At 40.4% G+C, this 26,640-nt stretch overlaps 1 protein-coding gene across 6 annotated transcripts in view; it reads right to left on the bottom strand.

Annotated features, from left to right (window-relative positions):
- Positions 1–26,640, bottom strand: part of LOC122558290 (polyamine-modulated factor 1-binding protein 1) — a 488,574-nt gene that overhangs the window by 195,851 nt on the left and 266,083 nt on the right. For all 6 annotated transcript variants that reach the window (XM_043706693.1, XM_043706694.1, XM_043706696.1 and 3 more), the window contains 3 exons: positions 16,551–16,793; positions 11,244–11,474; positions 10,458–10,688 (listed from right to left, as the gene is read on the bottom strand). In XM_043706693.1, the coding sequence (XP_043562628.1) occupies positions 10,458–10,688; positions 11,244–11,474; positions 16,551–16,793 (705 nt within the window). The remainder of the gene's footprint in view (positions 1–10,457; positions 10,689–11,243; positions 11,475–16,550; positions 16,794–26,640) is intronic.

The raw sequence follows: 26,640 nt of genomic DNA, 5'->3' as shown, positions 1-26,640 counted from the left end.
CTGTGCTGCTTGTCAATTACTCAGCTATCAATCGCCGCTGTACTCTTGCTTTACCGGTGAGCTCCAGGATGCTCTGAAAATCTGTGGTCTCAGAGTCAAAGGCAGAATCCTGCTTAACACTTCATTGGCATTTAACATGCTAACGTCTCTTTCAGAACAGTTCCATCAGAGTTTCCCATGCTTTAACAAATGTACTCACGATAAATTCAAAGGTTTTCAGTTTCTACTGAATTGCAAACAATTTTTGATTTTTTTCGACATAGACCACTGTCTACTCTGGCAGTTAATAATGCCCACAGCTAATTCTGTTTTTATTTCTGAACACACCTCAATTTTTTTTCTCCAAAATTTGCTTTTATTTGTCACTATTTTAGAACTTCATTGGAATTGATTTTTACACTAGATGGTGGAAAAATTTGATTAAAGTCAAGCTAAAGATCAGGACCAGCACAGTAAGAGCTCAAAAGCATACAAATATCAACCTCAGCTGCCGCAAAGCACAGGGTAAGTATTTTGTGGGATGTAAAACATGATAGTCACCTTCTGTAAATCCCCAGGAGTTCCTTTAGTCTGCTTTTATTACAGAAAGTAACCATGAAGGGAAACATTCCAGGCATACATTCAGCTAACAGGAACACAAATCAATACTGCTTTTCTATCCAAGTGACTTTGTGTGACAAATGCAAGCCTTGTTCCTTGATGACATATTTGCAAATTGAACAGTCAAATAACTTCTGCTTTAAAATCAATACAAAAACCCAAGATAACACAAAAACATGCCGATTTCACGTGAGCTTTTTAATGGGTCATTGGCTTAGCAGTTGACTTTGAATTTAATTCCCGAGTTTTGATTTTGTTTTTTATCACTTTATCTTTCAGATTTAGTTCTGTGTCATTTAAAGTAAAAAAGTCCTGTTTCTAATTAAGGTTTATTAGATTAACCCTTATAATATTGCACATCCCTGGGAATTTTTTTTTGGACAAGTTAACATTCCAGAGTCAGATTTTATAAACAGCCATAACTTGAGAAGTTGATGCATGGATAAGTCTTTCATATACTGGTATTCTACTTAAAGATTTTTTTTTTACATTTTGGAAAATGGAATAACTATCTTTCACACCATCCCTTGTTCAAGAACATAACTTGTTCAATACTATTTTAATGCTGTGACATGTGAGCAGTCCAATAGTCAATACACCACTGATCATCTAAACAGTGGCAGAACTGGCCTAAAACATTACTAGACAGTCAATTCAGAATCACAGCCCTATTTAGACAAATTGCCATCATTATATTCAGTGTAAAAACCTATTCTACTGACACAATGGTAAATCTTCCACCTTGGTATCATTATCTAGTGGGTGTTCAAAAGGGATACCTGACACCAAACAAAACTATGGGACAGAGGGTGGTTACAATTAAGGGAAACTTGGGTAAATATATGGCGAAAAAAGTAATGTTTTGTTATTTTTGTGTTAAAGTTTTGTGTTATTTAAGTTTAAATCAAACTCTGATCAAAAAAGCGTATGCCTGGATTTAGTCTAATTAACACTTGAACCTTTGTTGTGTTATAAGATGTCATTATTTCACTATTCCAGTCCTTCTTGTCCACTTATAGAGTCATAGATTGGAATATCGCTACTCAATAAAATAACTAGTAATAGTAATATAATGTAAACATGTAGTTAAGCATTCATGACAAATGAATGAGGTAAGGGACTCTGGCATTTTTTTAAATAAAAGATTGTAGTAATACAAGGAAAAGTGGGCATCCAGCAGACTAAGTAAACTATAACCAGCACATAGAAATACCGCTGAAGTAGAATGAAGATAAAATGAAATAAAATAAAATTTGCTAATGACATAAAATAAAATTGCAGAACTTTTCAGAAATATGTCGAGGTAGATTAGTTAGGGCAATGTGAGCCCATTAAAAATGAATGCAGGTGAGATGACAAAGAATAATAAATAAATTGCAGATTTATTCATGGGTACTCTGTGTCTGTTTGCTAAGTGGAAGAATAGGACACTGCACCTGTGGCTCAGTGGAAGCTAGCAATGAGTCATAGGGACTAGCAATCTATAAATATAGTTTTAAAAATAGTAATGGAGAATAGAATGAGATGAAATCTCTGGGACAAAGATTCTTGCAGCTGCGAATGGGTCTCCTTGTCATTTCTTCAAGATTGCAACTTTATATTTATGTTCTGAGGACTCTAGTCTTTCAGGGTCTCAATGAGGAAATCCTTCTGAAAGTTAAATTTTCAAGCAAAGAACTAATAGAGATAGTAAAAAGTCAAGGATTCCAATATCAGGATGCTGTTGAAAATCTCACCAAGGATTTTTTTATAGATGTCACGAAATGGAATTCTTAGTCTAACATAGTTTCAGCACATTAACTTCAGCCAGACAATAGAATTCTTTTCTGTTATACAAGGTTAAATTCTCTTCATTTTATGACTTTCATTGCACAAATAACTGTAAACCTATTAACAAGTTGGGTTTTAAATTGACAATTTTTCAAACATTATTTGATTTCAAGCTGGTCAGAGAGTCATACAGCACAGAAAAAGACCTGGCAGTCCATAGCGAACTTAATCCTAAACTAAACTAGTCCATCTGCCTGCTTCTGGCCCATATCCCTCCAAACCTTTCCTATTCACGTATCTATCCAAACGTCTTTTAAATGCTGTGATTGTACCCTCTGTTCTACAACACTACCAAAGGTCCGACCATTAATTGTGTAAGCCCTATCCTTCTTTGTTATACCAAAATGCAATACCTTGCATTTATCCAGATTGAACTCCATCTGCCATTTTTCAGCCCATTGCCCAATCCCTTTGTAATCTTAGAAAAGGTTCTTCACTGTCTACAATGTTACCAATCTTGATGACGTCCACAAACCTACTAACCATGCCTTCTATATTCTCATCCAAATTATTTATATAAATGACAAACAAAAGAGGACCCAGACTGATCCTTGTGGAACTCCACTGGTCACAAGTCTCCAGTCTGAAAAGAAATCCACCACCATTATTCTATGTCTTCTGCCGTTTAACCAAAATGTATCTAATTGGAAAACTCACCCTGAATCCCATGTGACCTAACATTACTAATTAGTCTACCATGCAGAACCTTGTCAAAGGTTTTACTAAAATCCAAATAAACAACCTCTACTGCTCTGCCATCATCAATCTTTTTGGTAACTTCCTCAAAAAAACTCAATCAAGTTTGAGACATGATTTTCTTTGTACAAAACCATGCTGACTATCTTTAACCAATTTTTGCCTCTCTAAATGTCCATAAATCCTATCTTTTATAATCACCTCCTACAATTTACCCATAACCAAAGTCAGACTCTCAGGTCCATAGTTCCCTGGTTTCTCCTTACAACCTTTCTGAAACAAAAGTACAATGTTAGTCACCCTCCAGTCATCAGGCACCTCACCCATAGTTATAGATGATGCAAATATTTCTGCAAGGGGTCTTGTAAATTTCTTTATTTCGCACAACATTCTGGGATACATTAGATCCCAGAGAATTATTCACCTTTATATTCTTTAAGACCTCCTAAACTTCCTCTTCTGTTATGTGAACTGTTTTAAAACATCAAAGTTTATTCCTCTGCATTGTCTAGACTCCATTTCTTTTTCCACAGTAAACATTGACACAAAATATTTATTTAGTATCTCTCCCATCTCCTGGGCTTCAACATAAAGATGCCTCCTTGATCTTTAAGAGCACCTACCCTCTCCCAAGTTATCCTCTTGCTCTTAATGTATTTGGAGAATCTCTTTGGATTATCCTTAACTTTACCTGCCAATTCTATCTCAGATCCCCTCATTGCTATCCTGATTTCTCTCTTAAAAATGCCCCTACACTCTTTGTATTGATTAAGAAATTCAATTAAATCAAGTTGTCTATATCTAAAATGAGATTCTCTTTTACTCTTGACTAGAACCACAACATCTTTAATGTACAAGTAGTCAGGGATAATTTAGTAAATCTGGCAGAACTGATGGTGAAAGAAGGAGATGAACTTGAGTGTGTGAGAGAAATTAATGATGGAGAGAGTGGCAGGATTGTCGGGAAACCATTTGAAGGAGACATAGTGTTAGAATTATTTATATATGGAGTAAGGGAATACTGTGATGGCACACCCTGCGTTGCTTGGACGGTGGTAGATGTAGAGGGAAATTTGATACCAGGAGAGCAGGTACTAAGCATAAGGAGCAGAATTAAAAGCCCTGACAGAACATTGAAAGTAGACAGTTCATGACCATATGTTGGCCAGAGCTCGACAAGGGTACTTTACCTTGTCTGGAGACCACATGCAGAATGAAGAAAAAATTAAAGAGTTGATGGAAACAGCTAACTTTCCGAGTGAAGCAGCAGAAGATTGGAGCTCACAGAAAAGCAGAAGTCCTGCAACAATGGGGCAGTCAGTATGTGTGTAAGGCAGTTAAAATGCTTACTGAAACAGTTAAAAATTATATAACACCAGGTTATAGTCCAACAGGTTTATTTGGAAGCACTAGCTTTCGGAGCGCCACAACTGCCTGATGAAGGAGCGGTGCTCCAAAAGCTGGTGCTTCCAATTAAACCTGTTGGACTATAACCTGGTGTTGTGTGATTTTTAACTTTGTCCACCCCAGTCCAACACCGGCACCACTAAATCTTTACTGAAACAGTGCAGAAATTTCAAGAAATGGTAGTAGTTACAGAAGGAAGAGAGGAAAGCTTAAAGACACCCCAAGAAACAGTCCCACAACACGGGAAACAGGAATATGAAAAAGGTGAGGCAATGAGAAGGCAAGATAGAATCTGGAACATGCAAGATCAGGCAGTGCCACCACAGTGAACAAAACAAACAAAAACATATAGGGTAGGATAAAATGCAATATCAGATCACCCGCTGCAAGAAATATCCTGGAATAGGGAGAGATATAGCAAATTGTTGTTAAAGATATGTAGTCTGCACACAGTGCGAGCCAAAGAAAGCAAACAAAATAAAATGGAGCCACCAGCCGAGACCCAGAGGCCCATGGGAACAATTGCAGATGGACTTTACAGGTCTCCTACCCCAGTCCCTGGGAACAAAATCCTGCAAGGTCTTAATAGACAGGTTTACTCGGTGTGTGGAAGCATTCCCCTGCTGATTCTGACCGAGGGACACATTTTATAGGGAAAGTAATTAAACAGGTATGTGTACAGTTAGATAGTGAATAGAAATTCCATCTCCCATACCATGCCCAAAGTTCAGGAATGGTACAACAAGGTAGAACAAGGCACTTAAAGCTAGTCTGATTAAGGCCCCAACAGAGACAGGGCAGGAATGGGTTAGAATACACACCCGCTATCCGAATGAAACTGAGGTCAACCCCAACAAAGGAAACAGGGCTGACCCTGTTGAATTATTGACTGGGCGGGCTATGCAGCTACCTGAGGACGTGGTAGTAGGATTGGTGATGTGCAATGGCAAGGATAGGGTTAAACAATTGGTGAAAAAACTAGTGAAGCAGCTGCATGAGCTGAGAGGGCATGTTGCAGATGTACAGAGAATCAGAGACTGGGATAGGGAGTACAGAAACATCCAAGGTGACACTCCTTAACCTAGGAGATCAGGTAAGGGCGAAAATATTACCAAAACATGTGGGACTGCGATCGCGATGGGTTGGACCCTATTAGGCAATTATTACGGGGAATACATGCACTCTAGTGTATTTAAGGGTGGTGGGGCAGGTGAAATGGAAGCACTGGCCCCAGTTGAAGTTATATGGAGCCTAAACATTATCTTTACAGGCTAAAAGCCTTCGTCACCATCCACTTTGGGAACAGACAATGGACTCTGAAATCAGCAGAACCAGAGGAAAGGAAGTCTGATTGCCTGCATGACATTGTAACAGAAAAATTAAATTGTGAATCGTGAAAGGGATTGAGACCGGTGTCGATGGACGTTTGTACTTTGACGAAATGGAATGGTGTTGTGGACTGCATCAGACCAGCAGTCTGATTTCACAATATTATTGCATGGTAATAATTATGTGGAGCAAATTACACATCCACAAATGCTGGATCTAGTACCATTCCATAGTTTGTCTCAAATTCTAGCTGAAACAATAATCTTGGATGCATTTACAATTTTGGCAGGGGAAAAATGGAGAGTATCACCACTCTGACCTCAATTATTGTGATTAATAAAACCTTTGAACACAACAGAAAAGTAATAATTAAAGAACAGAAACAGAAATACTAGTCAAAAAAATGATTTCATCCTCTTTAAACTTGCAATCAGAGTTACTCTAAAATGCTGGCCTTACTTTTTAGGTGTTTAATCTTAGATTCAAACAATAAACTTAGTTTGGTCTAAGCTGATTTTGTTAGACTGGTAGACGTTTCTACAATCTGTTCTTGGTGAAATCACTTGTTTTTATATCAGAAAAGGAACACAATTGACAGATGAAGAATTTTTATTGTCACTTCAGACTGCATGGAACTGATTAGTTTGCTCTAGTGGGAGAATAATTGGTCCAGATTATCCAATGTGCAGACAGTCATTATTCCTGCATTGATGGGAATTATGCCTGGGACCCTGTGGAATTCCTATTGTAGAATACTCAGAGGAATTGCCCAGGTAATTGAAGATTCTGCTGGGCAATTTCTCTACACCTGGAACCTACTGAATGTCTCCATTTAAACCAAAGGGTTCCAATGAAATTAAGTAAATAGTTACTCAGGAAAAGTTAGATTATTAAATATGTTGTCTAGCTCCTGATTACCTATTCAACTGACCCAATACTTACCTCACACACGCCCAACTACATCTCCCCTAGCTTATTTATACACACCAGACCCTGACCCAGCACTAGAGTTGCCAGACCTGACACCCTTACCTACTGCTGATCATTGACGAAGGCCTCTAAGTCCTCCGTTTCTTCCTCTCACACCATTCCAACCAGTATCCTTCCACTGACACCCTCATCCACTTGGCTAAACTGGGGGTCCTCATCCTTAACAACTTCTCCTTCCAATCTTCCCACTTACTCCAAACGAAAGGGGTAGCCATGGGCACCCGCATGTACCCCAACTATGCCTGCCTCTTTGTCATCTTCCACAACGACACTGGCACCAATCCTCACCTTTTCATCTGATACATTGATGACTGTGTCAGTGTTACCTCGTGCTCCCATGAGGAGTTTGAACAGTTCATCAACTTCACTAACACTTTTCACCTTGATTTCAAATTCACCTAGACCATTTCGGGCAATTCCCTTTTCTTCCTGGACCTCTCCATCTCCATTTCCAGCAACTGACTAACCATAGACATCTACTACAAACCCATGAACTCCCACAGCTACCTGGACTACACCTCCTCCCACCCTGCCTCCTATAAAAATGCCATCCATTATTCCCAATTTCTCCGCCTCTGCCGCAACTGTTCCCAGGATGACCAATTCCACCATAGAAAATCCCAGATGGCTGCCTTCTTCCATGATCGCAATTTCCCCTCCCATGTGGTTAACGATGCCCTCCAGCACATCTCCTCTACTTCCTGCACCTCTGCCCTTGAACTCCACCCCTTCCAATGCACAAGGACAGAACTACCCTGGTACTCAGCTTCCACCCCACCAACCTCCATTATACATTGCAACATTCTCTGCCACGTCCGCCACCAAAAATAGACCCCACCACTCGGGATATATTTCCTTCCCTACCCCTATCAGTGTTTTGGAGAAACCATTGCTTCCGCACATCCTTTGGCAGGTCTATTCCACTCCCGGCACCTTCCCCATCACTGCAGGATCTGCAAAACCTGCACAAACACCTCCCCCCTTCACGGAGATCCAAGGCTCCAAAGGATCCTTCCACATCTGACAGAAATTTACCTGTACCTCCACAAATGTCATCTACTGTATCCGTTACACCCGATGTGATCACCTCTACATTAGGAATACAGGACACCAACTCGCGGTTTGTTTCAGAGAACATCTCTGGAACTACCCGCACCAACCAACCTGAATGCCCCATGGCTGAACACTTCAACTCCCCCTCCCACTCCACCAAGGACATGCAGGTCCTGGGCCTCCTCCATCACCAAACCCACATGATGCCTGGAGGAAGAATGCCTCATCTTCTGCCTTGGGAACCTGCAACCACATGGGATTAATGTGGATTTCATCAGTTTCCTCATTTCCCCTCCCTCCAGCTTATCCCAGTCCCAAGCATTCAACTTGGCACCATCCTCTTGACCTGTCATCGTCTTTCCCATCTATCCGCTGCACCCTCCTCTCTGACCTATCACCATCTCCCCCACCTTCATCTACTGATTGCATTCTCAGCTATCTTCCCCCCAGCCCCATCTCCCTCTCATTTATCTATCAGCCCCCCAGCCCACAAGCCTCATTCTTGATGAAGGGCTTATGCCCGAAACGTCAATTCTCCTGCTCCTCAGATGCTGCCTGACCTGCAGTGCTTTTTCTACACCACACTCGACTCTGATCTCCAACAGTCCTCACTTTCTCCTAGTACTGATCATGAACACCTTTGCTCTATTCAAGACTGAATCACACATTCACCTCTTGGTCCTAACTCCCTTCCCCCTACTTTGGGTCCGACGCTCCATTCACTCACTCAAGACCCATACTCACCTGTCATCCACCAGGAGTTGACCCCTTTACCCCCTTCTTGGGAGCACATGCTCCTTTACCAACTCCACACCCATTTCTCACTCAGGACCTGCTCCCAGCTTTCCACACACCCCCCTTCCCTCCCACTATTTCCCCATTCCAGATACAATCTGCCTCTGCCCCAGGGCCAGGCTCCCTCTTATCCTGTTTCTGTACAGATCTGGGTCAGATGAGATTGAACTAGGACCTTTCAGCCTCGAGTTAAGGACACTGCCACAAGACCCTCAAACATTTTTAATCAACCTGCTTGGCAATGTTTCGATATTCCTCACTGGCAGGTGGGGTTTGAACCCCAGCCTCCTGGTCTACAGGTGTGGATACTACCACCACATAGTAAAAAAGAGCGTTGCATGCAAGAACCATGATCCCGTCCATGAGATGGGTGCTTACAGCGTGCACATGGTGTCCTGAGATTATAATGAAAGGTGCTGGTGTGCTCTGATGTTCTACATTGAAGGAGAGAACTGTACTATAAGTGGGTCAGAGATATACCAGGAGGATAGTAGTTAGTGAAGAAGGCTATCTCAGAGTACAACGGGACCTTGATCAGATGGGCCAATGAGCTGAGGCGTGGCAGATGGAGTTTAATTTAGATAACTGTGAGGTGTTGCATTTTGGTAAGATAAACCAGGACAGCACTTACACAGTTAATGATAGGACCCTGGAGAATGTGGCCGATCAAAGAGAACTTGGGTTGCAGATGCATAGCTCTTTCAAAGTGGAGTCGCAAGCAGACAGGGTGGTGAAGAAGGCGTTTGGCACACTTGCCTTCATTGGTCAGAACAGGAGTTGGGATGTCAGGACATTGGTGAGGCAACTTTCAGATTACTGCACTCAATTCTGGTCTCCCTGTTAAAAGGATGTTGTGAAACTTGAAAGGGCTCAGAAATTTATTTTGCTGAGTAGAAGGTTTGAGCTATATAGGGACAGGCTGAGTAGGCTGGGCCTCTTTCCTCATGGAGTTTTGGAGGCTGAGAGGTCACCTTTTGAGGTTTATAAAATCATAAGGGACATTGGAAGGGTGAATAGTCAAGGTCTTTTGCCCAGGGTAGGCGTGTCCAAAATTAAAGGGCATAGGTTTAAGGTGAGAGGGAAAGGTTTAAAAGGGAGTTGAGGGACAACCTTTTCATGCAGAGGGTGGTGCGTGTATAGAATGAGCTGTCAGACGAAATGGTACAGTAACAACATTTGGATGGGTATATGAATAAGAAGGATTTAGAGGGATATGGGCCAAATGCTGGCAAATAGGACTAAATCAGTTTAGGATATCTTATCTATGCGAACGGGTTGGACTGAAGGGTCTGTTTCCATGCTTTATAACTCTATGAGTCTAATAAATTTGATCAACAATTTTATTAATATAGTGAGAAAATCATCAATTTTCCTGAGTTCCACTTCCCTTTCTCCTATCCAGAAGGTTAACCCTAATTGCAAATCAATTTATGAAGTTACCATTTGTCTGTAGGTTACATTTTGAAGTTGTGCATTTGTAATAATTATATAATTATTTAATCAGGGGTCAGGTGCAACTATCTAAATGATATCATCTTTCAGTGTCAAGCTCCGCTTGAGACATGCTCCTTTATATTAACTGGGTTTTTTTAAATACAAAATTTTAGACATATAAGCTAGGTGCATCCTGCTATTGAAAACATTTGGCATTTAAGTTCTAAAAGTTTCTTCATACAAAATATTTCCAGAAAGAAGTAATATGGAGTGAAACATTTCTATCTCAACTTTTACAGGTGAATAAACATGTGCACACTCACTTGATTGTGATGAACTGTGGCCTGTTCTTGAAGGCTACGAATGATCTCCTCACATTGGCTAACATGTTCTTTGTTTGCAGAAAGGCTTTCTTGTGCAACCTGTAACTGATGGGTAAGCTGATCAACATTGTCCTCACAATGTTCCACTTGTGTACACTTTGTTTCATATTGGTGTTGCACTGTGAGCATGTCATTCCGTAGCTTGTGAACAGTCTCATCGCGGTTGCAAAGCTAATGAAATGGATAGAGAAAAGTATCTTAGAAGTAAAAATTTTAAATTTAAGTTTAGTTGCCCAGCAACTGAACTGGGCACTCCTCTTTAGAAATGCATCTTGATATTCAATTTTCCTCATTCTCAATGTGGTAGCAAAGCCAATGGCTTTATATATCAGTCTAAAAGTATTATCAGAGTCACAAATACGACATGCATTAAATGGGGAAGAATTAATATTTTTTCACAATTTATTGCAAAATTAACAGCCATGATAACAGGTAATGATAAATGTTTTACCAGAGACTATATACAATTGTGTAGAATTGGCATGATAATGTCTTCAACAGACCCTTGGGTTCCTTTATTGCTAACCCACCTAACATTGGCAACACCAGGAAAATTTTAAAAGTAACAGGCCTGAGGTGCAAATCATTTAGAGGTATTACGTAAGACCACTTTTATCTTAAAAGCTTGAAAACAGGTCGAATGCCACAATTACCAATTTGATGTCTCAGACAGATTTGCTACAGTGCAGCTTTATAGGCTGTGAGATTTCATTTTGTTCTTCTAACCTGTCTATTTGCATCTTGTAAGTCTGTCTCCAGGCTTTGCATTGAATTTTCCAACTCTGTGATCCTGTTTATACAAGTCTGGTATTTTTGCTTATAAAGATCCAACATAGTTTCAAGTGATTTGCAATTCTGTTTGGCTGTGGCTACTTGGTTCTCAGAATCAAACTGCTGCTGTTTAAGATGAGCTATTTCCGATTCTTGATTGCGCATAATATCTTCGCACTGAGAGACCTGAAAAACATGCATTTGTCAGTTTGTGCAAATGAATTCAGAACATAGGACTGTAAGAATTGATTGACAATGACTACCTACAAATGGGACTAGTAACCATTCAGAAATGTAACTAAATTTTAATAAGGTTACTTTTTTCCTTTGTGACTTTTCTGATCCCAAGTTACTTTTAGTATTTCTTTTGCTGAATTATCCATATTGTTGCATTGAAAAGATCCTGGGTGGATTCATGCATGAACTTAACCAAAGACCCCAGTTGAACCCATGACACAGAAAAAATACACTGGATTGAAATACTTTTAAAAAACTGTAAGTACCAGGTAAGTAGACTCATTACAGTAGAAATGCTGATACGTGCTATTACTAGTTGAGGATTGGTGGGTAGACAAAGGTGGGAGAGTGCAAAGAGACCCCAGACATTATTAATCTGACATTGGAAGAGGATATGATTAATTTGACAGTAGATGAGGGTATTATTGATCTGACAGTGGAAGGGGGATTATTTTTCTGAAATAATTTGTGCTATTGGAAATGCACTATATAGTTATTAGTTTAATTTCAAAACCAAAGGTAGTTGTTGCAGTGAAGTTACAGTTACAAACAAACAGGAGGGTATATTTCCTTATTTTTGTAAACAGCAACTGACAATATCTGCTCAGAAAATATAGCAGAGTGGGATTTTCTTTAGTCAAAATGAGTTACTGGTTGGAATTTTTGGCATCAACTGAATTAGCAGAACTTGAGTGATTTCTCAATATCAGAGATATTCTCTGTGATGCTAACATTGTCTGTTGCTGAAACTTTTAAAAGTTTAAAGCAACTAAAGGGATCAATTTAATAAATTTGAGAATTTCAGCTATTCTTTAAAGAAAAATGTCTGAAAATTTTGGAGTATGAAATAATGCATGCATTTTTAAGAGGATGTATAGAATCGCTAAGTAGCATCATTTTAATGATGAAAAAGAAGATGTTGACATAGAAATTGTTTAATTAAATACATGATCAGATAGATTGCCCTCAAACCCTCCATACAGTGTTGTGGCAATAATGGATATTGATTCAAAATACGCCTCCATATAAGCCCAGGTTTTGATGAGAAAGTAGCAGCATATTCTTGATGATCTCTTCCATGTTGCATGATTTTAGTGAGTAAAGCTTCAGCAGAACTCTTGCTCATCTTTTGTGAGTGGAATCTTATAGTGGCCTGAACAACATGGGCTAAGATGGGAAATGCAATAGAATCATGCAAAAGGTCTAGCGAGAAATTTCTGCATCTTTTAAGTGATTTCCGAGAATCGAGGTGAGATTCTTGCTAGGGAGTGATGAGTTGCCTAGTAAGGAGGTTTAGTGGTTGTTAATGACTTATTGATTGTACATCTCATTAATACACAGCTTCCCATCCTATCATCTGTTGCATGCAAACTAGATGTCAAGAATTCTTGAGCAGGTACTTGGTGACTTCAGCTCATTGTTGGCTGTGAATAGCCTCCACGTCGCTCAGCATGAAACAGCATCTTAGGTCATGGGCTTTGGGCATGAGCTGTAAGCGTTCTTTGTCCTCAGAAATTGGCATCCAATGTTTACCGATCTCTCAAGTTCCACATTGCATATGTCCAATCAATTTACAGGATACTTACAAAACGCAGAGCTGCATCGCAGGCACACCAGTATCTAGAATTAAAAGTATGCTATACAATGTCACTTTGCACAACCAAATGGCCATGTTGAAAACTGGATGGGAGCCAGTCCTCAGTCCAATCAAGGTGGGTCTGCTGTAAGTTAGCGGTCCTGTCACTTATTGGTACAGTCTGCAGAGCATGAAGACACACCATGAGCTTGGTCATAGTCAGCCATCTGTTCAGCACTGCCATGGTCAGGGGATATGGTCAACTTCAATTTGGAAAGTGGGTAACAGTCAGTCTTGTATGGACAAGTCATTAGGGGATTTGCATATCCTTAGTTGAGGGCAGCAAAGACAGGTGTCAAGGATCTGATCAGTTATGCTCCTCAAAGCTGGTCAGAGACCTGGGGCAAATACAGTCATGGAGGTCCATGCATTGATCATTAAAGACGTTGCAAGGGGCAAAAGGGGGCTTAATTCCAAAAGGAGTGGAGCAGTCAAGGCTGGGATGGGAACGGATGCAGAGGCATCTATTGAAGTGAGGAAAAATAAGGTGATGCGAGAAAACTCAATGCACAAATGGATATATGGAACATCACTAGTGGACATGATAGTCTATGGAGGAGTGGGGGAGATTAATGGCAGTGACCATCACTGTCTCCACAGGGGGAATACAGAGGACCAGGATGGGTATCATTAAGATATCATATTGTGGTTCATGGGACTGTGACGAAAGTTAGAGGGCAAGGTTTAATGTGGTAGGTCTTCAGGTGGTGGGATGGGTGCAAATGGGCTGCTAGAGTGGCACAAGATGAAAGAAGACCTGGAGGGTTGGGTGGGGGCGGTAGCCTGGTTGTCTGATGGCATCTACCACAAGCTGTATTCCTCTACATATATGATCCTCTATCTCAACACCATTTTCCTGCTTTCACTCCATACCACTGATGTTTTTAATATCTAAAAATATATTAGTATCTTTCTTGAACATACCAGTGACCCGGTTGTGGCAAATTCAGCAGGTTGATCACACCTGAGTGAAGAAATGCTTCCTAATTTCAGTCCTAAATGGCCTGGCCCATACTTGAGACTGATCCCTGGTCCTAGGCTCGTCAACCATGGGAACTACCTTCCCTGCATTTAGTCTGTCTAGGCATATTAGTTTCAATCAGATCCCCTTTCATTTTTCTACACTCTAATGAATGCACGCCCAGTTATGCCAAACTCTCTTCCTCCACCTTGTGAACCTCTGCGACACACCCTCTTTTGCAAGTATTTTCTCTTTTAGGTAGGGAGACCAAAACTGTGCACAATGTTCAGGTGCTGTGTCGCCAAGACCATGTTTAATTGCAGTAAGAAATCCTTTCTTGTAAACTCAAATTCTTTTGCAATGAAGATCAATATACCATTTGCCTTCCTAATTGCTTGTTGTACCTGCCTGTTTTCTTTCATTAACTGGTATACAAGGATATTCAGATCTCTTTGTACATCCATATTTCCCAATACTTCACTTGTTAAATAATATGACTCCTTTCTCCACATTATACTGCATTTGCCATGTGTTTTCCCACAAATTCTACTTGTTAGATCACCCTGTAGCCTCATGCAATCTCCTCACAGCTCACAATTCCACTAACTTTTGTGACATCAACAAACTTGGAAATATTTCATATATATTGTGAATAGCAGAGGTCCCGAGCACTGATCCCAGCACTAGTCACTGCCTGCAACCTGGAAAAAGACCCATTTATTCCCACTTTGTATTTCTGGTCTGTCAACTAATTATCAATCCATTATATTCCCTCCAATCCACTGGTTCTTCCTTATGTATTCCACCAGTTACACCTTTAAAAAACTCTAGTAGATTAATTAAGTGTAATTTACATTTCATAAAATCATGTTGATATGGTCTAATCCCTTGAGAACATAAGAACTAAAAGCAGGAGTAGAGAATACAGCCCAATGAGCCTGCCATGTCTTTTAATACAATCTAGTCTCATCTTGGCCTTAACTCCACTTTCGAGCTTTTACAGCCAATTTTTGTGTTCCCTACAAGCTTATTTACTCTTGTAATCTATGTTCCCTCTCTTGACCAACCTTTTTGTCCTCTTTTGCTGAATTCTAAATTGCTCCCAGTACTCAGACTTGCTGCTTTTTCTAATATTTTTATATGCTTCCTCTTTGGAGCTATAATCCTAAATTTCTTTTGTAAGCCATGGTTAAACCACATTTTTTGCATTATTTTTGTGCCAGGTAGGAATTTTGTTAGCTGAAAATGTGTTGCTGGAAAAGCGCAGCAGGTCAGGCAGCATCCAGGGAACAGGAGAATTGACATTTCGGGCATAAGCCCTTCTTCAATTTTGTTAGGCCACATTTACAATATTGCATGCAATTCTCGTCACCACAATTAATATTTGTTTTAACTCATGCATACATTCCTTGAATCACCTCCAGTAACACTGAAAGCATGTCACCTAGTGTACTCTGAAAACCTGAAAGAGAGCATTCAGTTACCTCTTGAATTCCAACCACTCTGACTTTGTCCTCCTACACTGCTAGTTCAACATTAGCTTGAGAAACACTGTCACACATTTTGAATAGACACGTTATAACCTCTAGACTCAATTCAGAGTTCAACCATTTCAGATGACAATACTACTCGCATATTTTGGACAGTTGCTGTTGATGTATCCTCTCCAAAGCATTCATGTCCTTCTGGTATTGTGGTGACAAGAATTGCATGCAATGTTCTAAATGTGGCCTAACAAAAGTTTTATAAAGCTGCAACATAACTTGCTAACTTTTATATTCAATGCCCCTGCCAATGAAGGCAAACGTGCTGTGTGCCTTCTTGACTGCCTTATCCACCTGCGTTGCCACTTTCAGATCCCTGAGCTCCTAAGGGTCCTACCATTTATTGTATAATTTGCACCTGAATTTGAGCTTCCAAAATGCATCACCTCGCATTTGACTGGATTAAACTCCATCTGCCATTTCTCTGCCCAAATCTACAGTCTATCTATATCCTGCTGTATCTCTTGACAATCCTTCTCACTAGCTGCAACTCTGCCAATTTTGGTGTCATTTACAAACTTACTAATCAGACTACCTACATTTCCCTGCAGATTGTTTTATATTACGAACAACAAAGGTTCCAGCACTGATCCCTGCAGAACACCACTAGTTACTGATCTCCATTCCAAAGAGCCCCTTTCCATCGCTATTCTCTGACCAAGCCAGTTATGTATCCATCTAGACAGCTCACCCTGGATCCCACGAGACTCTACCTTCTGTACCAGCCTGCTATGAGGTACCTTATCAAATTCCTTACTCTGAAATGTTAACTTGTTTCTCTTTCCACACATGCTGCCTGACCTGATGAGCAGCTCATGTATTTTCTGATTTTATGCAAGAAAAAGTAGCCTCTTGTTGGAAATATATAGAAAATAGATCCTTACTTCCTGGACCACCTCTTGGTGTTGCTCATGTGCATGCTGTAGGTCAGAATTCAGTCTGTCAACTGTGGACTTGTACTGTTGCAGTTTGGTCAACCTCTCTTGTAATTCCTTTGTAGTTGAGTCAAGTTCCTTTTGCACTTGAGCAGTTTCATGACTAAAATGGTCCATGTCAGATTCATGTGCCTGTTTGAAAACATCAAATTCTTTCTGAAGCTGCTCCATGGATTGCTCCTGACAGTGATTCTAGGGATTGAATTAGACACAGTTAGATTGCAATTTATTTCGATGCTATTGTACTTTATTAACCAGCCACATAGCTGATGAAGATACACTCGTGAAAATGCTTCTTCAATTATGCAAAAGTAATCCTGGTAACTTATCTTCATTGCCAAATGCCTTATTAAAACCTTGTACTATGCCATCTATCCTCTTATGGATGAAAATTTACAGATTTGTCAAAATGATAGAGACCATTCGTTTGGCCACCTCTACTTTTATGATATCTCTGTGATCAGTGCCCATTCCTTCAAACAGACTTTCATAGCTTCAAAATTGTCCTTATAATACACGACGAATAGCATACTATACTTCTGTGGCTACAATCCATTATTCCTCCTTAACTTCTGAACAGACAGTAACTAAGTCAACAAAAATCAACTTCTTTTATTGCCTCTCCATCACTGTCCAGTTTCTTGGGACTGCATTTATTTGGTTTCACTATTAACTATTCAATTCGTACCAGAGGATCTTCCCGACTTGCACCATCAATTCAGACAGCACCCAATTCATAAAAATGTCAAAGTTTAAAATTTTCATTAGAATCTCGGCATGGCATTGCTCTTCCACAGTTTTTAATCTCTTCCATGAAATGAACTTCTCTCCCCAGCAAACGTTTTGATTCTGATTCTGGATTATTGTATGTACCTAATTTCATTGCTCAACAGTGGCAACCACTGCAGAGGAAAAGATCCATTCCTAAACCCCTCCACCTCTCCATCTCTGCTACCTTCTTTAAGACCTTCCTTAAAACCTCTTCTATCGTGTAGTTTGATGCCACACTGAGTTCTTTACAGGCTGGTCAAGGAGAAGTCAAAGTCAGTAACTGTCTTTCGGTTTGGACTTGAAAGTGACACTATATTATTATACATTAATGCTAGGTATTGCTATACCTGGTAACTATAGATTTAATTGGCTCCAATCTGAGGTAAGGAATTTGTGTGTTCATGTTCAGGTAGTTTTAGGACTCTCTAAACATTCAGTCTAGTATAGTAGAGTCATACAGCATAGAGGACACCTTTTCTCAATCAAGGCTGTGTTGATCTATCCACAGTCCAGCAAGTGGCCCATAGCTTTGAATGTATTGACAGTCAAGTATATGATTTTTTCTTCAAGAAAGTTTGTTTCTCTTATTACTAGCTGTAAAAGGCTTTTTGAGATTTAGGATTTTGGTGGTTTCTCTGGAGGAGTTTTATGCTTAGACATGTTTCCTTCATGATTGCTTATAGCTAGTCTAATGCTGTACCAATAATTTCTTGAAACAAATTTGATTCCTTCTCTTCTCCAGATGAACTCTGGTCTGTTCATTGAGCTTCACTGCTGCCACAATTTTCTCGGCAGTGTGTGCCGCTATTATCACCATCTATAACTATGTCATTTGATGCCACACCATGTTTAGGTTAAATATAGAAAGGTCGAGGAGAAGGCAAAATCAAGAACTGACTTCAAAATAACATTAATTCTAAATACTGCTACACACAGTAAACATGGATATATCAGGCTCTGATCCTATTAAGAAAGGACATTAGTTAATAACTAATTTAGCTTATGCATGTTCATGTCCATGTGCTGTCAATGCTCTCATTTAAAGTGCAGTGTAGTCTGGTTTCACTCACATTGTGCTATTTATGCAGCTTCATAACATCATCACAAACTTGCTCCAGGATCCTGAAGTCTTTTTACAACAAAAATCAGCTCTTTGAACACTGTTTGGTAACCTCCTTTAATATTTCCTTACTTCCATAATTATCTCAGGGTCTAATTTTTCTTCACGCCTTTCCTTCTTTTTATGTTAAATAAAGCAAGTTGATTTTAGCCATTGTACAAGGAGGTTACCTTCTGGCAAGGGTAAAATGGATAGTTAGAGAGTAAAAGGATTTGATTAATCTAAGGTAAGGAAAGGTGGTGGTTTTTGTGGTAACGTCACTGGACTAATAAACAGTTGGTTTGCTATGTAGACAAACTGCATAGGCTCAATTGCTACACCAGCTGAGGTCTCCACGAAGCTTCTGTCTTTCAACCTTGTTCCTCACTTGGGGCACGGTGATCCTCAAGTTAAACTCATCACTAGTCATCTCTCTATGAGAAAGCAGCCTGTTATGGACTAGGGCAGACCACTCAAAACATTGTTGAGCAGGTAACCCAGCCCATAACTTTGCAATTTGTTTCAGTAAGTGTATAGTAACAATTACCTGGAGTAAGTTAGCTAGGTTGACTACTAAGTTTTAAAAATGACAAAAATTTATTCACAAAATTACACAATGAAACACAAAGAACAGAATAAAGAACCTAATTATGCTGTTCCGAATATACAGAACTGTCTCAGTAAGCAAACCCCCTTAAAAACCGGTATATGTGTAACAGAGGCTTACCAGTTGAAGTTAGAAGGACAGAAAAAGAGGGACTTTGTTTCCACACAACTTGCTGTTGAACTCCCAACTAGTTCTGGACTGAATTAAACTGCTCAGCTAGAGAGCTGACTACTCCCTTTTCATTATACAGGTCACTTCTAAAACATGACCACTTTGGCCCAAAGTCTCATCTTTTTACATATAACCAAAAAGACCTTTCAATACCCTTTAATCTCTGTACCAAGCCAGTCTAATTGGCACAATCTAATTGATCCTGGAAGCTAAACTGAGCTTTATGGACCAGCTCGTAATTCTCAGCCCCCTCCGACAAAAAACCCAAGGAACAAATTCTGGAGAAAAGAAACCAGCTTTGTGACACCTCCCCCCTTAAAAAATAAGAACCATCATTATCAAAAGATGGCTTCATTTTTAAAACCCTTCAAAAACCTGGTTAGTAGTCTAAACACAGATATACATTACACTAACTATAAACATACAAACATGCACAACAACATGCAAGTTCAGGCCATGGCACACCCACCACAGAATGCCTCCGTATCTCATTCGAGTCTCGATAATGCATCGGCAATCATGTTTTCATGACTCGCCACATGCGCAATTGTCAAATTGAATGGCTGTAACAACAAGTTCCATCTAAACAGTCTGCCATTTTTGTCCTTAAATGTTTCCACAAAGGTCAATGTGTTATGATCAGTGTATACGATTGTCTTAGGTGCATTGCTGGTAATATAAACGCTGAAATGTTGGAATACCAACACCAAGCTTAAAGTCTCTTTCTCCACCGTTGAATATTTCTGTTGATGAATGTTCAAGTTCCTAGAAAATGGGTCTTTCTATTCCCTTGCCATCCTCCTGTAAGAGCACTGCACTGACACCCATATCACTCACATCGGTAGCCACCTTGAAAGGCTTTGTGTAATCCAGGGTGGCTAATACTGAGGCAGTGGTTAACACAGTTTTTAGGCTGTCAAATGCCTTTTGACAATCCGCTATCCACTTAAACTTCTTGCACTTTTTAAAAAATATCGGTGAGTGGAGCAGCCACACTGCCAAAGTTTGGCACAAACCTTCGGTAAAATCCATTCAATCCCAGGAACCATAGCACTGCTTTTTTTTATCGATGGTGTGGGAAATTCCCTAATTACTTTCATTTTCACATCCCGTGGGGCCATTCATCCTTGTCCAATAACTTGGTCCAAGAAGGTGACTTGGGCTTTGGCAAATTCACTTTTAGCTAGGTTTACTATCAAGTCCAATAAATGTTGTAAATGTTCCTTCAATAGGTCATCAATATACACCATAAAGTTGGGTATCTGGCAATGATCTTATTAGTCAGTCTCTGAAAAGTGGCCGGAGCGTTTTTCATACCAAATGGCATGACTTTGAACTGATATAGTCCATTTGCATTCTGAAAGCTGGAATCGTCTTTGCTCTTTCTGACAGAGGTCCTTGCCAGTAGCCTCTGAGCAAGTACAGCTTAGAAATGTAAGTTGCTTATCCCACTTTTTCGACATAGTCCTCCACCATGGAATTGGATATGCATCAGTCTTTGTAATGGTGTTGACTTTGCAATAGTCCACACATGACTGTTGGGTAGCATCTAGCTTTCTCCTAGCCCACCAACACTGCGATTTTGTGTGGTCCACTTTATTACATTTAAAACACCGGAGCTTTTTAACTTCTTTGTCCCCCTCAAGGGTTTCTTCTTTTACCCTGTGCTAAGTTATCCTTATAATCTTCACTGAGATCTATCTTTCCCTTTCCATGTGTGGATTTCTCTTTGCCCCAGTTTCTATCCCTCATGGACTGAAATTGATTCTGGAAGCCAAACTGAGTTTTATGGATTAGCTCATAATCCTCAGCCACTTCAGCTGCTAACCTTGCTGTTTTAACTCTCTGCTCTTCCACCTGACTTCACACTACTTTCTCACTAAAATTACCTTCAGCCTTTATCTCCAGTCTTTTAAGCTGACTTTCCTTTTTAAGTGTCAGTTTTTGAAGTTCAAAAGCTCTCTTTTTCTTTCTCTGCTCTCTTTTTCCCCTCTCTTCTGCTTCTAATTGTAACTCAAACTGTTTCATTTCTGCTGCCCTTTCTTTATCTCTTGCCTCTAACTCAAGCTGCTTCATTTGCAATCAAATTCTTGCCATCTCTATAGATTCTGATGGTTTCTCCAGCAAGTTTAAATACTGAGCTACGCTATAATTATCTTTCCTTTCCACACAGAAGCAGGCAGTTCTAATTCCAGCTTCTCTGCTAATTCCTGAAGCTTGTTCTTATTCACTTTTTGCAAAAGTTCCAAAGTAACCGCATCCACATTCCGAAAAACTTTTGGCGACTTCAAGAGCCATTACTATCCCAAGCTTTGTCTACCTAACCAAACCAACACCCGAAATAAAGACACTACACTTGCCACTCACTGTTTAAAACCCTGCAAAGAAACCCCAATCTGTCATGGACTAGGCCAGACCACTCAAAATATTCTTAAGCAGGCAGCTCAGACCATAACTTTGCAATTTGTTTCAGTCAGTGTGCAGTGAAAGTTATCTGGAGTAAGCTAACTAGATTGACTATTAGATTTTAAAACAGACAGAAATGTATTCACAAAATTACACAATGAAACACAAAGAACAGAATAAAGAACCTCTACAGAACTCAATCTATCCAAACAAGAATCAAGAGTGTAGTGCTGGAAAAGCACAGCAGGTCAGGCAGCATCCGAGGGGCAGGAGAATCAATGTTTCGGGCATAAGCCCTTCATCAGGAATGTCCGAAACGTCGATTCTCCTCCTCCTCGGATGCTACCTGACCTGCTGTGCTTTTCCAACACTACACTCTTGACTCTGATCTCCAGTATCTGCAGTCCTCACTTTATACTATCCAAACTAGACTCAATTATGCTGCTCTGAATATACACAACTGTGCCAGTAAGCAAATCCCCTTAAAAACCAGTATAAATGGATCAGATGCTTACCAGTTGAAGGTAGAAGGGCAGAAAGAGAGAGAGTTTGTTTCTACACAACTCTGTTGAACTCCCAATTAGTTCTGGACTGAACTAAACTGCTCGGCTAGAGTGCTGACCACTCCCTTTTCATTATACAGGTCACTTCTAAAACATGACCACTTTGGTCTGAACTGAAAATGTGTTGCTGGAAAAGCGCAGCAGGTCAGGCAGCATCCAAGGAGCAGGAGAATCGACGTTTAGGGCATGAGCCCTTCTTCAGGAATGAGGAAAGTTTCCTCTTTCCTCTTTCCTCATTCCTGAAGAAGGGCTCATGCCCGAAACGTCGATTCTCCTTCTCCCTGGATGCTGCCTGACCTGCTGCGCTTTTCCAGCAACACATTTTCAGCTCTGATCTCCAGCATCTGCAGTCCTCACTTTCTCCACTTTGGTCTGAAGTCTCATTTGTTTACATATAAACAAAAAGGCCTCTCAATACCCTTTAATCTCTGTACCAAATCAATCTAATTGGCATCGAGAGCAGTTTACAACCCCTCTGAAAAATACCAAGGACATTGTATCCTTGAGAAAAGGAACAGCTTTTAGAAAAAAAAAGTAACCAGCTTTTTATCAAGCCCTACAGTCCTCTGGAAATGTAGTGAGTTTACCTAATAAGCCAGAATGTCCTGGCAACATGGGCTGGAATCTAATCATATCAGGTATTGAAATCTGAATTCAATTAACATCTGGAATAAAATGCTTGCCTAATGGCGACCATATAACCACAATCAATTATTGTATAAACTCATCTGGTTCACTATGTCCTTTTAGGGAAGAAAATCCTTAAGTGGTCTGGCCTAAATGAGATCCTAGACCCACAGCAATGTGATTGACTATTAACTGCCCTTTGGACAATTAAATGTGGGCAATAAATACTTGCATAAGCAGTTATGTCCTCATCACATGAATGAATTAAAATGAAACCGTGCAAATAATTCGAATAATGTACCACTATTTGCAAAGCTGATACACAATACAGACTCCGAGGTTACCATATAAAATTCTATGATGAGAGATATCTTCAACTTGTACGATGTAAATGCTAATTGTTATGGTCCAGACCAAATCCTCTTCAAATATATCAAAGAGGTAGCCTAGACTTTAACCTTTTCTTATTTAAAAGCAAGTGTAATGTGCTGTGTTTCAGATATAACTTGATTGGTTACTATACTCGGCTTTAAGCAAAACACACTTTATTCGTACTCTATAGTTAAAATACAACAAAAAAAATTAGTCGAACTTTAACATTATCGGAAAACTTAACAGAATAATAGATTATTTAACTACTAAACAGCAACTGTACCAATATAGTATGATCCCATACACACACCCATGGCAAAGGCAAATTCAGTAAAATAGACTGTCTCACAGGCAAAGTTTTTCTAGTCCAGGAGGAAAGAAATTCAAGAGAAAAGTCTGGTGGAGAGAGAGAGAGAACTCAAGCATTTTGCTGTAGCAGGGAGACACGTACGGCAGCTTCAAAACCCAACAACTACTCTGATCATGTTTTTATGAGGGGGAGAGGGAGCAGTTCCAAGTCGTGGTCCACATAGGCACCAATGACATAGGTACCAATGACATAGGTAGGAAGGGAGATGGGGATTTAAGGCAAAAATTCAGGGAGCTAGGGTGGAAGCTTAGAGCTAGAACAAACAGAGTTGTTTTCTCTGTTTTTTTGCCGATGCCGCGCGCTAGCGAGGTGAGAAATAGGGAGACAGAAGAGTTGTGCACGTAGCTACAGGGATGGTGCAAGAGGGAGGGTTTTGGATTCCTGGATAATGGGGGATCTTTTTGGGGTAGGTGGGACCTCTACAAACAGGACGGTCTTCACCTGAACCAGAGGGGTACAATATCCTGGGCGGTGGGGGCGGAAATTTGCTAATGCTCTTCAGGAGGGTTTAAACTAATTACACAGGGGGATAGGAACCAAAATTGTGGTTCGAGCATACAAGAGGCTGAGAGTAGTGAGGTCAGAACTAAGGTTTCAAGGTTGTAAGAAGGCACCAGCAAGCAAGAAGTTGGTTTGAAGTCTGTCTCCTTCAATGCCAGGAGCATCCGGAATAAGGTGGATGAACTTGCAGCATGGGTGGGTACCTGGGATTTCGATGTTGTGGCAATTTCGGAGACATGGGTAGAGCAGGAACAGGAATGGTTATTGCAAGTTAAGGATTTAGATGTTCCAGTAAGAACAGAGAAAATGGTAAAAGGGGGACGGGGTGGGGTGTGTGGCATTTGAGTCAAGGACTGCATTATGGTTGCAGAAAGGATATTTGAGGACTTGTCTACTGAGGTAGTAGGGGCTGAGGTTTGAAACAGGAAAGGAGAGTTTACCCTGTTGGAAGTTTTCTATTCGCCTCCAAATTGTTCCAGAGATGCAAAGGAAAGAATAGCAAAGATGATCCTTGATAGGAATGAGAGTGACACGGTAGTTGTTATGGGGTACTTCAACTTTCCAAATATTGACTGGGAATACTATCGTTCAAGTACTTTAGATGGGTCAGTTTTTGTCCAATGTGTGCAGGAGGGTTTCCTGACACAGTATGTAGACCAGACTAACAAGGGGTGAGGCCACATTAGATTTGGTACTGGGTAATGAACCCAGCCAGATGTTAGATTTGGAGATAGGTGAACACTTTGGTGATAGTGACCACAATTCAGTTATGTTTACTTTAGTGGCGGAAAGGGAGAGGTATATACCACAGGGCAAGAGTTATAGCTGGGGGAAAGGCAATTACAATGCAATTAGGCAAGGTTTAGGATACATAGGATGAGGAAGGAAACTACAGGGGATGGGCACAATTGAAATGTGGAGCTTATTCAAGGAACAGCTACCACGGATCTTTGATAAGCATGTGCCTGTCAGGCAGGGAGGAAGTTGTCGAGTACGGAAGCCGTGGTTTACTAAGGAAGTTAAATCTCTGGTCATAGAGTCAGAGAGATGTACAGCATGGAAACAGACCCTTCGCTCCAACCTGTCCACGCCGACCAGATATCCCAAACCAATCTAGTCCCACCTGCCAGCACCCGGCCCATATCCCTCCAAACCCTTCCTATTCAAGAGGAAGAAGGAGGATTATGTTAGGATGAGATGTGATAGCTCAGTTAGGGCACTTGAGAGTTAGAAGTTAGCCAGGAAAAACCGAAAGAGAGAGTTAAGAGCCAGGAGGGGACATGAGAAGTAATTGGCGAATAGGATGGAGGCAAACCCTAAGGCTTTCTATAGGTATATCAGGAATAAAAGAATCATTGGAGTAACATTAAGGCCAATCAAGGATAGTCGTCGGAAGTTGTGCATGGAGTCAGAGGAGATAGGGAAAGCACTAAATGAATGCATTTCGCCAGTATTCACGCTAGAAAAAGACAATGTTGTCGAGGAGAATACTGAGATACAGGCTACTAGACTAGATGGGACTGAGGTTCACAAGAAGGAGGTGAGAGTCTAATGGGATTTATCCTAGGATTCTCTGGGAAGCCAGGGAGGAGATTGCTGCGCCTTTGGCTTTGATTTTTATGTTGTCATTGTCTACAGGAATAATGCCAGTAGACTGGAGGCTAGCAAATGTTGTCCCTTTGTTCAAGAAGGGGAGTAGAGACAACACTGATAATTATAGACCAGTGAGTCTTACTTTGGTTATGGGTAAAGTGTTGGAAAAGGTTATAAAAGATAGGGTTTATAATCATCTATAAAGGAATAAGTTGATTAGGGATAGTCAACACAGTTTTGAGAAGGGTAGGTTGTGCTTCACAAACTTTAATGAGTTCTTTGAGAAGGTGACCAAAGAGGTGGATGAGGGTAAAATGGTTGATGTGGTATATATGGATTTCAATAAGGCATTTGATAATGTTCCCCACAGGCAATTTAGCATGGCCAATCCACCTAACCTGCACATTTTTGGACTGTGGGAGGAAACCGGAGCACCTGGAGGAAACCCATGCAGATACGGGGAGAATGTGCAAACTCCACACAGTCAGTCGCCTGAGATGGGAAGTGAACCCGGGTCTCTGGTGCTGTGCTAACCACTGTGCCACCATGTTGGTGTCTTTGAAATGTAGCTCAAGCATTTTTCATACCAAAGGGCAAACCTTTAAACTGGTAAAGTCTATTCATTCTCTCAGATGAAGGTACCTGCTAGAATCTTTTGAGTAAGTCCACCATTGAAATATAACTTGCTTGTCCACCTTCTCAATATAATCTTCCAGTCGTGGAATAGGATACGAATTAGATTTCATAACAATAGACTCTGTGCAGGAGTAGGCCATTCTGCCCTGCGAACCAGCACCACCAGTCATTATGATCATGGCTGATCATCCTCAATCAGTATCCTGTTCCTGCCTTATCCCCATAACCCTTGGTTCCACTATCCTTAAGAGCTCTATCCAACTCTTTCTTGAAAGTATCCAGAGACTGGGCCTCCACAGCCTTCTGGGGCAGAGCATTCCATA

Source organism: Chiloscyllium plagiosum, chromosome 17 (genome assembly GCF_004010195.1).
Source record: "Chiloscyllium plagiosum isolate BGI_BamShark_2017 chromosome 17, ASM401019v2, whole genome shotgun sequence".
NCBI lineage: Eukaryota > Metazoa > Chordata > Chondrichthyes > Orectolobiformes > Hemiscylliidae > Chiloscyllium > Chiloscyllium plagiosum.
The sequence above is the reverse complement of the archived record's forward strand: the minus strand, read 5'-3'. Positions and strand labels throughout refer to the sequence as shown.